This window comes from Setaria italica, chromosome I (genome assembly GCF_000263155.2).
Source record: "Setaria italica strain Yugu1 chromosome I, Setaria_italica_v2.0, whole genome shotgun sequence".
Classification (NCBI taxonomy): Eukaryota; Viridiplantae; Streptophyta; class Magnoliopsida; order Poales; family Poaceae; genus Setaria; species Setaria italica.
In genome coordinates this window covers 10204861-10219793 of record NC_028450.1, presented here as the reverse complement: position 1 = coordinate 10219793, position 14933 = coordinate 10204861, and the positions used below count along the sequence as shown (strand labels likewise).

Below are 14933 nucleotides of genomic sequence, written 5' to 3'. Positions count from 1 at the left end.
GGTCTAGTGGTGGCAATGTGGCCCGATCTATAATGTTTCTGAATAATTTACAGTAGGAAAGGAGACTATTGGAGTGATCTCATTTGATTCAACTTGGTCAACCTTCAGAGGATTCAAATAATTTATGTTATTCTTGCAGTAGAAAATCCTATAGGAATTATGGACCATAAATGTCAGCAGTGTAAGAACATACAAAACCTCCCAATCTAAAGATTTACGGGTAATTGTGGTTGAACTTCATCATGTAGCAGAGTTGGCATCGGTTCATCTGTCGTTATAGAGGTGGTCTTTTCTTTTTCCTAAGTGAGGAACTTAAAAAGGAAAGAGAAAAGTAGTGCCTGCACTTAGATTCCAAAACAACTACTGCCAGGAAAGGACAAGAACATCAAGAATTCATTATGTTTAAGTTGTCAGACTGAAGCCATTAGTTATCCTGGAATTGAGCATCACATCATCACGTACCAGTACTCAAGCCAAGTTCTTGAAACAGATCGATGTATCACCAAGAGGAAGAGGACACGGGTTTATGCACTATATGAAATTATGAACACACAAAAACGCGTAAACCGACCTGATTAGGATCTCTGAACAAGCTATTCTGCCAACTCAATTGTTCTGACATTGGGTGAAAACAGCGCTGCGATTGGCATCCAAGCTTCCCATCATTGCTGGTATGTTCTTTCAGAGGTCATTGTTTATGCATATACCCAAGGTGCAGTGCATTTCACCATCTTGATCCTTGCAACGCAAATCCTTCTGGATCCCAACTAGGCTGTCGTTTCTTGTGGCCATGGCTCCGGTTCATCCTTGGCCTTCTCTAGACAGATGCCTCCCAATGATTGCCATCAGAAGAGGGATGGATTAGTCAGTCGGGTCCTGTCATTGCCAATCCAAGTGTCCGTTCATTGCAAGAACAGCTCATGTCAATGCTCTCCACTCATCATTGGTGGAGACAGTCTGACCTTCATCACGCTGATTATTGGATAACGGTGCTCTTTACTAAAAAAATGGAGTTATTACCTGATCACTACATCTGAAACTAGGACTTTTAGTTACAGTCTCTGAAAGTGAAAATACTGTATCTGAACTGCTGTGCCAGTAAGTAAAACTCAGATAACTCCACACCGAGTGACCGATATTGGCACCAGTGACAGCAGTATTTTATTGCTGAATGCTGTAACAAAACAATATGTGATCCTAGTGCCAGCAAGCATTTATATTTCATATCATCATTAGATGATTAGAACGAAGCCAAAGTTTTAGCGAGGTACTCTGAGAATCTTCCTTGTGTAATGGCGAGATAGAGGTGACATCCTCTGACCAAGCTCCCCCCTCATAATCTCGAGCATGTGCAGGCCGCCACCTACTCAATTCCCCTCAATTAAACTAAACCGAGAAGCAAAATGTGACAGCCCTTTAAATCACAAGGGGCACATGGTGCCGAGGGACTGCTACTACTGCAACAGCTCATCTTCAGAGACACAAGAGGCACAAGAACAAGCCTGAAGAAGGAAGACGACGGCGACGGTGGCGGCGATGGGGTGCCGGTCCTGCGAGAAGCCCAAGATGAACTACAGGAAGGGGCTGTGGTCACCTGAGGAGGACCAGAGGCTGAGGGACTACATCCTCAAGCATGGCCTTGGCTGCTGGAGTGCTGTCCCTGCAAAGGCTGGTGAGAAGATGCTCTGATTTCTCCTATCCTTCCATGCACATTGCAGCATTCATGCTCATGCATTCAGAGCAGCTTGCTGCTGAGCTGAATTCTAGTCTCGTCTGCAATCAGCATGTAGGTCTTCCCGCAGCACCATGAAAAATTGGTTCAAATTCGGCTATGTTTCATTTGGAAAACCTTTCGTTTGACTAGGAACAGCCGAAGAGCTGAGCAATTCATAATTTCATCAACTGCATTGTTTCTGACTTTCCTTTATCTTTTTGGAATGCAATTTGGATTTGGTTCCTCAAAGGTCTTCAGAGAAACGGCAAGAGCTGCCGCTTGCGTTGGATCAACTACTTGCGGCCCGGATTGAAGCGTGGAATGTTCTCTCAGGAGGAGGAAGACGTCGTCATCAACCTTCAGGCCAAACTGGGCAACAAGTAATTCTCTTCAGAGCTAATGTTTTTCTTTTCTAAGGAAAAAAAGATTTAGTTTTAAAAAGAAAACAACAACAATTCACAGTTATACCAAGCATGTACATGTCGCTGATGAATTGGGATCTCAGGTGGTCTCAGATTGCGATGCATCTACCCGGGAGGACCGACAACGAGGTGAAGAACTACTGGAACTCGTACCTGAAGAAGAGGGTGATGCAGGCCCAGGGCGGCTCCAACCCCAAGAGCCCACCCGAGCTCACCTCCATGAGCACCACCGAGCCAGCCATGTCCATGTCCATGCCCCATCATCACCACGTCAAGAACAGCAGCGGCGGCAGCACCACCACGTCGCACGACCAGGACGCCACCAACATCAGCAGCAATGGCGGCGGCAGCCATGGCCTCTCAGCCCCTGCGCCTCTGCTGACGGCCCAGCAGCCTTTCGATCACCAGGCCCAGCAGCAGCCCAAGAACTTCGTCTTCTCCGACTGGGGGGTGCCGGCGCCGGCGCCGGCGCCGGAGAGTTACTCCGTGTCCGCGCACTGGCCCGCCTCCACGGCGAGCTCCGGCAACGTGACGCCGTCGCACGGCGGCGCCTTCGGGGACCGGATGAGCGGCAGCTACGGTGCGCTGCCGCTGCACCAGGACCACCAGATCGGCGCTGCCGCCGCCGGCCATGGCGCGGCCACCGGAATTGCAGGCAGCGGGTACTTCGATCTGCTCAACATGGGGGACATCTACGGCGGGTTCAGCTCGACGAACGATGATCTGCTCTTCTGATGAACTGATGGTGTTGGTGGGAGGTGCAATGTGAACAGTGTTTTGTGTCGTGCATGTGTAAGCATGAAATGCCGCGGTATACTTGTTCGATTTGATTCTTCTTCTTTTGTCAGAAATTAATTGTGATGTAGAGAGCACACCCTAGGCTGGACATAATTCTTTGGTTTCTTTTCTACAATAAAAATGCGTATCAATCTGTTTGTGCAAGTGTAAAAATGCTTATATGATAGAACTTTCCAGTGTAAAGAAGTCATTATTCAATTACTACTTCCCAAAAGTTCTGCAGGTACTTATTTTGACTCATATGTTTTAGTTAACAGACATAAATATTGTATAAGCCCGATGGAAATAACCGTAGATTAATGCTTCCCAGAGACATCTCCTGTGCTCAAGTGAACCAACTCATTCCAGCTGAAAAATGTGCAGTAGTAGCATAAGAACCTTACATAGATGTCGCAAAAACTGCATAGCTTACATGCTTTCTCACAACCACGAAAAAGTAAGTCTGGATCACATACTCTGCTTCAACTCATATAATGGGACTAAGGTATCGTAGGTAGATGAAAACGAACAAAAAGGCAGATGAAAGCTTCATCTCAGTGCTTCTTGCGTGAAAAGTGGTTGTCGTTTGGATTTCTTTTCCCACTGAACATCGAAAGGGCCTTCCTAACAGGAGGTTTCAGCGGTGCCTTCTTGTCACCACTGTGCGAAAATATGTCATCGACGCCCAAGAAATCGTCCTCCTACAACAACCAGCGAGTGTCATTTGAAGTACTTGTAACAAAGACCAAAGGGGAGAAGTCATGCACCCACAACTTCACAACTATGATATATAATATACAAGTACTAGAAAGACCCCACAGTAGCATAGGAAACTTAATTGTGTTCATTAAATTAAGCACCGCAAGTATGTCCAGTATCCTACTGTGATTGAAATATGCTTTTCATTTACGTTAAGAATGCTAGGGTACTGACCAGCTTGCTGGACTTCTTTGATTTAGGATGAAGAACCTTCTGAGGAAGTTGGTCTTCTCGTAGAATGGGGTTCTTAGTTATGGCATCTCTTCCACCTTGGGGCATTGGGAGTGAAAACTGCAAGAGAGGAGGCAAACTGTTAATAGCAGGAAAAGACTTTTTCAAATGGTCAGGTTGACACATGGAAAGAGCATGCATGGAAGACACCATACTGCAAGAAATGTAGAGCTTAGGAAGGCATCATACTGCAAGATGTGTCTGCCTATTAATATCACAGTAGATTTCCAACTATCCTTCAAACCTAATTGAAGGAAACTATTCTTCACTACTGCACTACTGAACGTCATTGACAATTAGAAGCATGAAAAGAATTCCCACAAAAACGTATGTAAACTGGCAAGTAATTGACCACCCAACACTTCAAGATTTAGGAACACACATCTAGGCCACATGAAAGAAAAGCAGCAAAGTTGTGTAGCTACACTCACCTTTGTGCCTCGAAGTGTGACGCGTGGGCGTCGTGAGGCCATAGTGATCCCATTTTCACCAACTGTTACTGACACTTTCCGCAAGGTTCCCCCGTTGCCACACTTTGGACAAAATATTTTGCCAACCTCTTGGGTCACCTTATAGCAAGCATGACACCTCAAAACCCACCTGTTACATAAAAATCCAAATACATGTTTAAGAGACCTAAAACAATATAAAATGGATATGGATTTGAATAGATCTGGTGTAGCCAAACAGGTCTGAGAATGTTAAGTTCACATACCTATGCATCTGGCGTATTTGCATGCCACCTGGTGCCAAGAGACGAAGGCCAATTTGCAGGATGACATTTTGCATGGCATAGTCACTAGTAACACATGCTACACTAGATTCAGATAAAGACCTCAGAGCCCAACTCTGCTCACTGCTCTCATCATCCACAGAATACGCATCATCACCTCCCTCAGCCTCGCTTTTTATGTCCAGGTTATCCAATTCTTTAGTGCATGCATCAGTTTCATCATCATTGGCTTGATCAGAATGCAAATGTTCTCCAGCAATTTCAAGTTCATTCTCTACTTGATGTTCTAATCCATCGGTACTTGAATTGATTTTCTCAGGGACAGAAGAAGGGCCATCTGTTGGAGTCGAATCATGCTCAACTCCACCATTTTCAGAGAGGACTTTATCAGCATCAATTGATGGAGCAACAGAGCTTGTCTCAAGACTTTGTCCAGATTCCTTAAGGGCGTCACGCCTTGCCTTCCTCCGCAGATATCTTCTGTGTGTGCTGCGGCTAACAGCAGGTGTCCAACCTTCATTATTTTCATCATCTTCCCAAGCAGTGCATGCATCTTTGTTAGGCTGGTGTCCTGCGCCCTCTTGTGCCTCACAAACAACGTTGGTCTCACTCATGGGAATATCTTGATTCTCAAGATCCTTCAGTGGAAGTATCCGAGAATTGATATCTCCACCTGCTTCAGACATCTGATCCAACTCTTCCCACTCTTTCAAGTTTGGCACGTTAGAGCCCCAACCAGGCAGTGGAGCTTCTGACAGCTTTCTGACATTCACCTCACGCAGAGGAGGAGGGTGCTCCCGCAAATGGCTAGTCCCATGTATCTCGGCTTCTAACATGTAAGCCAAAGCAATAATCTTGATATCAACATCTGAAAGTGTTTGGATGTCACCTGTCTCCCTGGCAAATTTTGTAACTGCAGGCAATAAGGATACATAAGTTAGCTTCCCATATGGATACACAATTACACAGTGCTCAGATCAGGACAATTTGTAATAGAAGACTAATAACTATATCAATGTGATTTCTAGTTTGGCAAAGCTAAAGACATTGCAGTAAGAAAGCAAACAATAACAACATCAGCAAGAAAGGATGATATGCCAAAGCTGGAAAGGTTTCAGTCCGTCAGGAATCAGACAACACATAACCTGAAACGCAACTAGCGGTTCAACAAGCATGCTATTTCAGCAATCAAAATGCAAATTAACGACCACGAGCACAAAGCTTAGGGGAGATATCAGATATAACTCAGATTTTTTTTTGTATCTACAAAGAGCTAACAGGCATATGGGCAAAAATTTGTGACCTTTCTTGACGAACTCCGGCGGAGGCTCAACGGTCTCGACGGGGACAGGGAGGAGCCCCAGGCGCCGCCGCGCGGCCGCGTCACGGACCTCCTCGAGCACCTCCGGCACGGTGACCAGGCGCCCGGCGGTCGTAGAGAGAGCAGAGCCGCCGGCGATGACGGCGTTGGCGTCCACCACGGCCACGGCCACGCCGCTGGAGTTGGCGCAGCTAGCCACGAGCCGGCTCACCGCCTGCGCCGCCGACTCCTCCGTCACGGCCTTCCTCTGAGCCGTCGCTGCGGCCCCCCACGCCCAGGCGGCGGGAGCGGGCGGAGGGATCGCTGCATCGTCGGAGGCCGCGGCCGCGGCAGTGGGGGTGGCGGCGGGGGCGAGAGGCGGCCACGCTTCCATGGGGTCTAGGGTTTGGGGCTCACTTTTCTCTTTCGCCCCCTTTGGTTTTGTGGTTTAGTATTCCCGCGGGATGAGGCTCGCTAAATATATATTGCAGTTTTACCTTTCAGTACTCAACTTGACATTTAATTCGATAATCTCCGCACTGCAAGGCAGGACAGTCACAACAACCGGGCCTGATTAGAATATCATGGAGTTAAAGGGACTACTGGTGAATAATCACATCGTCCTCACCAGCAATAAAGAAGAGCGCCCCCTCGCAGCCCATTCCCCTCCTCGCCTCCGCATCTGGCCCCGGCTCTCGCCGCCGCCAACGGCCGCCGGCCGAAACCCTAATCCCTTCGCCGCCGCCGCCGCCCCTCACCAGATCCGGGGTTTCCTGATCCCCTAATCTGTCTCCCAGGCCACCGTAGCTCTTGCCGCTCCCCCGCCCAAATCTGTCCCATCCACCCACCCGCCCGCTCCTGCTTGTCTTCAGATTCGGCGCGCCGCAGCGTGTGATTCGTTATTTTAATGGTATTGTATCGTATACTTATCGGTGGATGGTGTATTCTCTTTCGTTCATTGTCGCGATTAGCCAGCTAATTTCGAGTATGAACTAGTGGCCCTACTGCATTGGAAAGCTTGATTTTAGGACTAGTGAGGTGTAGATTTATTTGTTTCATTGTCGTTTTTGCGCTGGAATTGCTGTGATGACTTACCAAGGACGGTATCTGAGCGAGGCATCTATCCTCGCATGATTATACCTGATCTGAGACAAAATGTCTGAGCAAATTTAATGAAAACTACAATACTAGTTCTCTTGGGAAGTTTCATGCTTCCCCGTTAACTTGTTTGCTGTGATGACATCTACAAGGACGGTATCTGAGTAAGGTGGCACTTAATAAGATGCCCCTTCAGTGATTACATCCAATCTGAACGAGATTCTGAGCAAACAGGTGCAATCTGCAATTGAAGAGCGTGTGCTGCGCTAGTCGAGCTAACAGCAAAATGCTACCCCTGCCTTTTTTTAAAAAAGTTTTGCACCCCTTTGGTCACTTATTATACAACTTATAGCTGTTAAGCATGGGTGGCTATGCAAGTTCAGATTTTATTTTCCCTTGCTTGCGGTGATGACTTGTACAAGGACGGTATCTGAGCGAGGTGGCTCTTGAAATGCCATTCCTTGCATGATTACATCCAGAACCGAGACTGATATCTGAGCAAAATTGAATATGTGAACAGAATACTTAGAATTGTCGTTCCATGTAGCTGTGTTCTCCTTTTGCTGCTTGTGTTTTATGATTGGGTCAAATGTTTTGCAGCAGTTTACATCTTTTTGGTTCATGATGTGTATGTGTGAACACAAGCTGTTTCTTTTTACAACAATTGTGTGCTGTGATGACTTGTACAAGGATGGTGTCTGAGTGAGTTGGATTCGCTTTCCTTGCTTGTTTACATCCAAAACTGAATAGTCTCTCAGCAAAACCATTTTTTCAATCTGATCATTGTTTGTCCTTAAGATCCTTTCCGTCTTTGAAACTTGTGATTGTTCTGTAATATTTTGATTATTGTAGGTTGTCTATGGATGATTGCTGTGATGACTCCTATTAGGACGGTATCTGAAGGGAGTGACTTTAAGTGCACCCCATCTGATTATACCAAAACTGAATATGGTTTCTGAGCAAATTCAGGCATATCACCAAAGAACCCAACCATGGATTTACCTTTTTTTGATAAACCCTGATTAATAACCAAGGCCTACATTATTATAGCATTGGATTGCCCTTTTCTTTTACTTCCTAGCACAGTTTTATCTTGTGTCCACTTCTGGGTCATGCTTGGTCTGTATATTTGCTGTGATGATTCCTGTTAGGACGGTATCTGAAGGGGTTGATGTCTAAGTGCACCCCCATCTGATTATACCAAAACTGAATATGGTTTCTGAGCAAGTCCAGCCATATGACCAAAGAACCCAACCCGTGATTTATAATTTTTGATTGACCAGATTGGTGTAATTACTTTACTAATGTTGTGATCATTATAGCATCCCTTTTCTATCCCCTTCTGCACCCTGTTTTGGATCATGCTTGTTCTTTTTATTTGCCATGATGACTCCTATTAGGACGGTATCTGAAGGGGGTGACTTTTGAGCGCATCCCTTCTGATTATACCAAACTCAATGTGGTTTCTGAGCAAATCCAGCAATACCACCAAGGAAGCTTTTCTCTTTTTGTCTCGTCTGATTGATGTAATTGCATCCTTTTGTTTTTCCAATGCCAATCTTACTATAGAATTGTGTTAGACCTTTTCCATTTTCATTCACTGTTTGTCGTCTTCTCTGTCCTAATTTGGGTCATGCTGGTTTTATCTGAGTGAAGTTGTGCTGGAAAAGCCTTTCTCCTAATGATCCAAACTGACAAGGAATTCTTAGTATAATTTGACAAAGTAATAAAGCAGGGAGTCATAGTTTGTTTTCTGCAAAAATACTATGTTGCTACAGTTTTCTCTATTGTTACTTCATTTATCCATTTGTAGCATTCTTGTTTTCCTGTGTGCTCAATTACATTTATATTTATATTCAGAAAATAGTAATGAATTTCCATGCGAGCTTTGCTAGCATTGCCTGTTATCAGGTATTAATCCTTAGAATATTGAGATATTCTGAAGTATTTTCACTTAGCCATTTATACTTTGTACCTGCCACTCTAGCAGTGTATCATTACTTGGATCTGCTTCCTCACTGTTTAATAACATTTTCTCCTTTGAACTTTGTAAACATTTTTCTTAGTAGTTGGTTATCGCACTTACAATCTCATATGGTACATGTTGTCCATGAGCTGAACTGCTTAAAGCTGAACTTCTTTCTAACTGATGAGAAATTTCTCATGCTAACATGTCATGTTGGCTATATTAGGAAAAGTTAATTTCTGTAAGCTTCTTTCTAAATGATGTGATTGCATTTTTTTCCTTACTGAATTGATCGCATCAGAATGCCACTCTGATTTGCCTTTTTATGCTAGCACTGCATAACTTGTAACGCTCTTTATTCTGTCAGGATGATCAACCACCACCAAAATAGTGCATCTTGGAAAGCTGTCCATTAGAGTCATGGAATCTGCTCCTGGTCATACCCCTCTTATACATGGTCTTCCTGATGAGATTGCTCTCATTTGCTTAGCAAGGGTTCCTCGTCGGTTTCATAATGTTCTCAGGTGTGTCTCAAAGAGATGGAGAGAGCTGCTATGCAGTGAAGAATGGCGCACTTGCCGCAAGAGGAACAACTTGGATGAGTCCTGGATCTATGTAATCTGTAGAGAATCAGGCATCAAATGCTATGTATTGGCTCCAGATCCTTCAAGTCGGTCCTTGAGAGTCATGCATATCATTGAACCCCCATGCTCAGCGAGGCAAGGTGTGACCATCGAGGCCTTAGACAAGAGGCTATTTTTTCTTGGTGGGTGTAGTTGGCTAAATGAACCTACGGATGAAGTTTACTGTTATGATGCATCCTCAAATTGCTGGAGCACAGCAGCTCCAATGCCTACACCTAGGTATTTCTAATGACAATGTTCATTGGCATCCCATGTTTTCCTTTAATTGATATTTATATATGACATCACATATTTACCTTAAGCAGTATCCATATGTACCTTCTCAGTACCTATATATAGCATCTCATGTTTTATAAGTTGTATATACAGCATCTGATACAAAATTGGCGACCACTTGCTGATGCGCTGTTACTTTATTTTCAGGTGCTATTTTGTGTCTGCATCTCTCACAGAGAAACTATACATAACTGGTGGACTTGGTTTGACAGATAAGTCACCAAATTCATGGGACATCTATGACTCAGCCACAGATTCCTGGTGCGCACACAAGAACCCAATGCTCACCCCTGACATAGTCAAGTTTGTTGCATTGGATGAGGAGCTGGTGACCATTCACCAGGCTGCCTGGAACAGAATGTACTTTGCTGGCATATACGATCCACTGGACCGCACCTGGAGGGGCACAGAGAACGAGATAGCACGCTGTTTCTCTAGCCCAACAGTTGTCGTGGATGAGACACTGTACATGCTGGAGCAGAAGCTCGGTACGACGCTGATGATGTGGCAGAAGGACACCAAGGAGTGGGTCATGCTTGGCAGGCTCTCGGACAAGGTTACAAGGCCCCCATGCCAGCTCGTGGCTATCGGCAGGAAGATTTACGTGATTGGAAGAGGGTTGAGCGTAGTAACAATCGATATGGATACAGCGGCCAGAGTTGATGGGTTCGTGGTCACCTCTTCCACTGGTCCATTGGTGGAGCAAGACTTGTCTCCCGAGAGATCCAGGGTTATCACCATCTGAAGGTGGCCTATGAGCTTGATATGACTGACACTGATTACCATCCATGTTGCCCATATTTTTGGGTAACAGGAATCGTTCATGCACATATACCGTGAATTCAAATATTCAATAAGGCTTGACACCACACAGTCAGTTTCTTTTGGTTCTTTTGTAGTTTGTGCTCTTTGTTCCTGACTGTAAGAAAAAGATCTGAGCTTGTTTGTTGAGCATCAGCTATACATGCTGTGATACTTGTTAATAGATGAAAGGATTGCTACCTATTTATTGCTGATTATCGTGATGATTGATACATGTTTATAGCGGATGATATGATGCATGTTTGTGGTGAAAATCTTGACTCTAGTCCAGCACCGGTGGGCGTATATAGTATGTAATAAAGATTTGGCTTCATGCGGTCTTATGGTGATTAGCAGATTCTACTCTGTAGATGACTTGAGCAAATATTTTTCCTCCTGAAGGATGTTGAGATTTGGTTGACTGTAGAGCCATGATGCATGTGCTTGTGCTCATACTTAGGATGCCACTTGTTAGTAGATTCTTTTCCACTGGCGATGGCGATGTGCATTTCCATCTATGCTGTTTTTGGTATAACCGTGGATTGGATTGCGACTGCGATGCATGAGTATGTTGCAGAGGATCCGTCGAATTTGAGGGCAGGGAAAACGTGGATGGATATGCCAAGTGGAAGCAAAATTGTAGAGAGAAAAAAAAAACCTAAAAAAAGAACAGCGAAACTATCAGAGCCAGGTTTCGATCCTGGGACCTGTGGGTTATGGGCCCACCACGCTTCCGCTGCGCCACTCTGATTATTTTGTCCGTTATGAAGATATAAATTACTTATAGTTTATGCTCCGTCCGAAGCATATGGACGGCAGGATTCAGGAGGCATACTAGCGGTAGCGGCTACTGGAACCCGGGAGGTACGTACATTTTTCACGTCTCCGAAAACGAAATTGGCAGTCCGTTTGGCCAGGTCCGCAACAGGACAGAAAGAAAGAAGTAGGTTGTTGGTAGGCAGGAAGGCTAACAAACAAATCCATCCAACGACAGTGATGCCTCCTTGTTCACAGCAATGTCATCCGCATCGCGTCGCCTCACGTCTCTTCTTTCTACCCTTGTTAGGAATCAATGCAGTCAGTCAGCAGGGTGGGTCGAGTCTGGCCACCTCCCTCCTCCCATATTCCCATCCGAATCAGTTCAACAGTCATGGAGTCGGCAGGCAGATACCAGTTCACGTCACCGCCTTCATTGCTCCTACTCATACAGTAGTAATCCTTCTTCCATTCACATTTCACAGCCAATCAATCAGCCATTCTCACACCTTGAAATTTTTGAATTTCAGGATGTGATTAGAAAGAACAATTAAACAATGATTTTCTCATAATTTTAAAATTTCCCAAAATATTTATTTTCTTTACAGGAAATTTAGTATAGGAAAATAATTGTTTATTTTTCGTAATTAAATAATATTGTTCTGTGTCTGTGCATCCATACCGATGCATTTGGGTGTTTAATGAATGCAAATATTTTAAAATGCATTTAGATGACGACCAGGTTCTTCTGAGAATTTTCTAGCTTTTTCTGGAATTTATTCTCATTTTCCAAGAGGTTTTTTTATTCGAAGGCTCTAGAATCCTTTTCACGAGCTCCAAATATTTTATTTGGAATCCTCATGTCCCAAACTATCTCTAGGAGTTTTTTTTTGGAATTTTTGGATTTTCTGGATATTTTTCGTGCTTTAAAAACATTATCTAGAATTTTCTAAATTTGTTTTCGCACTGGAAATTATATTCCGGAAAATAACAAAATCCTAAATCCTTATCGGACCGGATCCAACCAAACTCGACCCAACCCACATTAGTCCAATCCAACCCGGTTCCCTCTCTCTATCTCTCTGACAGTGGGTCCCGCACCACCTTCCCTCCGGGCTGAGCCCGTGAGGCCCAACTCGGGCCCAACTAGGCCCAGCTGCTCAGCATAATCCCGCATCTGCACGGCGTGCGCCGCCGCCACCGGCCTAGGCGTGCGCGCCACGCCCGTGCCCCGTCCTCGCCCCTATATAAGGCGAGGACCGAGGCCTCGACCTTGCCTCAGCAGCCCACTGTCCATGCCTCACCTCTGCGCAGCGCCATCGCCAGTAGTCGCCGGAGCTGCGGAAGCAGAGCGCCACCACCGAAGCTTCGCCGGCTCGTTTTGGTGGGACCTGATGCTGGAGGAGCTGGGGAGTACCACCAAGAGCTCCGCGATGTTGAGCCGCCGCTCTGCTGCCGGTCACCATCCTTGCTCCACCACTAAACCGCCGCAAATCGAGCTCACCGTGCTGGGCACCGCTAGGGTGTGATCGTGCCTTGGACTGCCTGATTCGCTAGCTCCGTCGCCCGCTGGAGGAGACCGCGGCCACGGGGAGCTTCGCCAGGACATTGCGCAGCTCCACTGCCGGTTGCCGTTGTCGTTTCATCGCCGGGCAGCTCCATCGCCGTGAAGATCGGCCACCATCTTCTTCATCCGCTGTCAGTATTTGGCCGTCTCCGACCACCTCTAACCCCGACAAGCACACCCCCGGACTCTCGTCGACCTTCTCTCTCCAATGCGCCACCAGCTCGAGACCCTAGGCCACGGTGCACCGATGATTTGGCCGCCAGAGCCATTGTTGGCCACCAGCTCGAGACCCTAGGCCACGACCCTCCGCTTTTGCGTTAAGGCCCTTGAGGAACTAGCTAATCTCAGTTTGTTTCTTGTTGCCTTGGATCTTCTATAGATAACCCCCTGTGTAGACTAGGTTCTCACAAACAGATCCAATCCGTGGCCTTATGTAGATCTAACCCTAGTCATTTGCAAGCATTATTTATAGTGTCTTGTTAATCTTATCTGCTAGCCCTTTAGATCTACGGTTAATTCTATTTAGGTCCTTGAAACCTTGTTTAGTTCATAGAACCTTTGTTTTAGATCTGTTTAGATCCGTTCAACTTACGTTAGGTTCATGATAACATAAATTATACGTTAGTGGTGATTTTTTTCCATCATGCATATCTTTAAAAATAAATTTAATATTAATTTTGCTAATGACGGTTAAACATGTCTTCTCTAAATAAAAGGTACTTATAGTTATACACCGATTTTCATAATAAATGTTAATTTGATTAATGCTTACTCTCAAATGTTTTTTCTAATTAAAAGCTAATTAGGTTTATACATCGGTTTTCTTTAAGCAAGTGTTAATATGATTAACATCGACATGAATGAGTTTCTAATTATAACTTGTCTAGTTCAATACGACATATAAATATAATGATTGGATGTTATTGCATATAGTCTATTTTTCCAAAGTTAAATATTTAAATGGCATAATTTGTACATAAATATTTATAAATAAAAGTTGACTAGGTTTCACATCCTATTTTCAGATACAAATGTAATTTGAATTAAATCTAACTTAGGGTTTTTTCTAAAAGTATCTTTTACATATATTTTCTAATTAAAAATAAACGCAGTATATAGCTCTTGTCTTTTCCTTTACAACCAAAGTTTCCTCGATAGATGTGTGTCTTCAACGATAGTATCGTTCTTAGTGTTTCACGCACCTTCGTGATCTTAGAATTGAGCCCTATCGTACGTTCTTTTAAAGCTTTTCTTTGATTGGTGTACTGTTCTTAGTTGTAATTGTTTGTTTGTTTTGTTTCCTTTTGCTGATGTTTGCTTCGAGTAGAATGATTGCGGTTCGAAAGCTTTGAAGTTTAAGAGTTTCAAGAGAGTAAGAACTGAAGAGCAATAAGAGTAACTTTTCGTTGGAGAAAGGCAAATGTCCCTAACCATCCTTCTATCTATGCTTATTTACAAGAATACCATGTATTAATTGGAACATAGAGCGACCACACAGGAAAAGAAACCACAAGAACTACATGGCTCTGGTCTTGGCTAATTAATTAGAAACTCTAGTTTGTGGTAGCTTTACCTTAAAGAGGTAAGAGGGGGAGGCAGTAGCTGGTGTATAGCCCGACCCTCGAACTGATCTGCTCTATGGTAGCTTCGTAGTTTGAGAGAGGTTTATGCATTGCGCTGATAATGAAACCTTAGCGAGCTATCCTTACTAGGGAATCTTTGTAAAGGTCCCGTAGCGTCCCTATACAGTCACACCTTGGTAGTGTGATAAGTGCCTACTTTTGCATAGGATGGTTGGGTCTAAAGTTCTACTGAACTTTTACACGACTTATGGTGAAAGTGTACAACTTCTTCAGAGTGTAAAACTGATATATCAGCCGTGCTCACGA

The 14933-nt window shown here is 44.5% G+C and overlaps 3 protein-coding genes and 1 non-coding gene across 4 annotated transcripts; 2 read left to right on the top strand and 2 right to left on the bottom strand.

Moving 5' to 3' along the window:
• The first annotated feature begins 434 nt into the window (after nucleotides 1-434).
• Nucleotides 435-3078, top strand: LOC101773546 (transcription factor LAF1). Its single transcript, XM_004952095.2, has 3 exons — nucleotides 435-1672; nucleotides 1965-2094; nucleotides 2220-3078. The coding sequence occupies exons 1-3, from the start codon at nucleotides 1537-1539 to the stop codon at nucleotides 2869-2871; spliced, it is 918 nt and encodes a 305-aa protein (XP_004952152.1). The 5' UTR covers nucleotides 435-1536; the 3' UTR covers nucleotides 2872-3078.
• A 178-nt stretch (nucleotides 3079-3256) lies between these two features.
• LOC101773138 (RNA-binding protein NOB1) lies at nucleotides 3257-6369 on the bottom strand. Its single transcript, XM_012844666.2, has 5 exons — nucleotides 5940-6369; nucleotides 4619-5549; nucleotides 4335-4503; nucleotides 3847-3963; nucleotides 3257-3614 (listed from the first exon to the last, which is right to left on the bottom strand). The coding sequence occupies exons 1-5, from the start codon at nucleotides 6328-6330 to the stop codon at nucleotides 3468-3470; spliced, it is 1755 nt and encodes a 584-aa protein (XP_012700120.1). The 5' UTR covers nucleotides 6331-6369; the 3' UTR covers nucleotides 3257-3467.
• Nucleotides 6370-9368: 2999 nt separating this feature from the next.
• Nucleotides 9369-10974, top strand: LOC101772728 (F-box/kelch-repeat protein SKIP4). Its single transcript, XM_014805874.2, is given in 3 exon segments — nucleotides 9369-9386; nucleotides 9388-9863; nucleotides 10068-10974. Coding segments are annotated over 3 exon segments (1092 nt in total). The 3' UTR covers nucleotides 10666-10974.
• A 426-nt stretch (nucleotides 10975-11400) lies between these two features.
• On the bottom strand, nucleotides 11401-11472 carry TRNAM-CAU. Its single transcript has one exon. It is a non-coding gene; the product is annotated as a tRNA-Met (tRNA).
• Between the last annotated feature and the right edge of the window lie 3461 nt (nucleotides 11473-14933).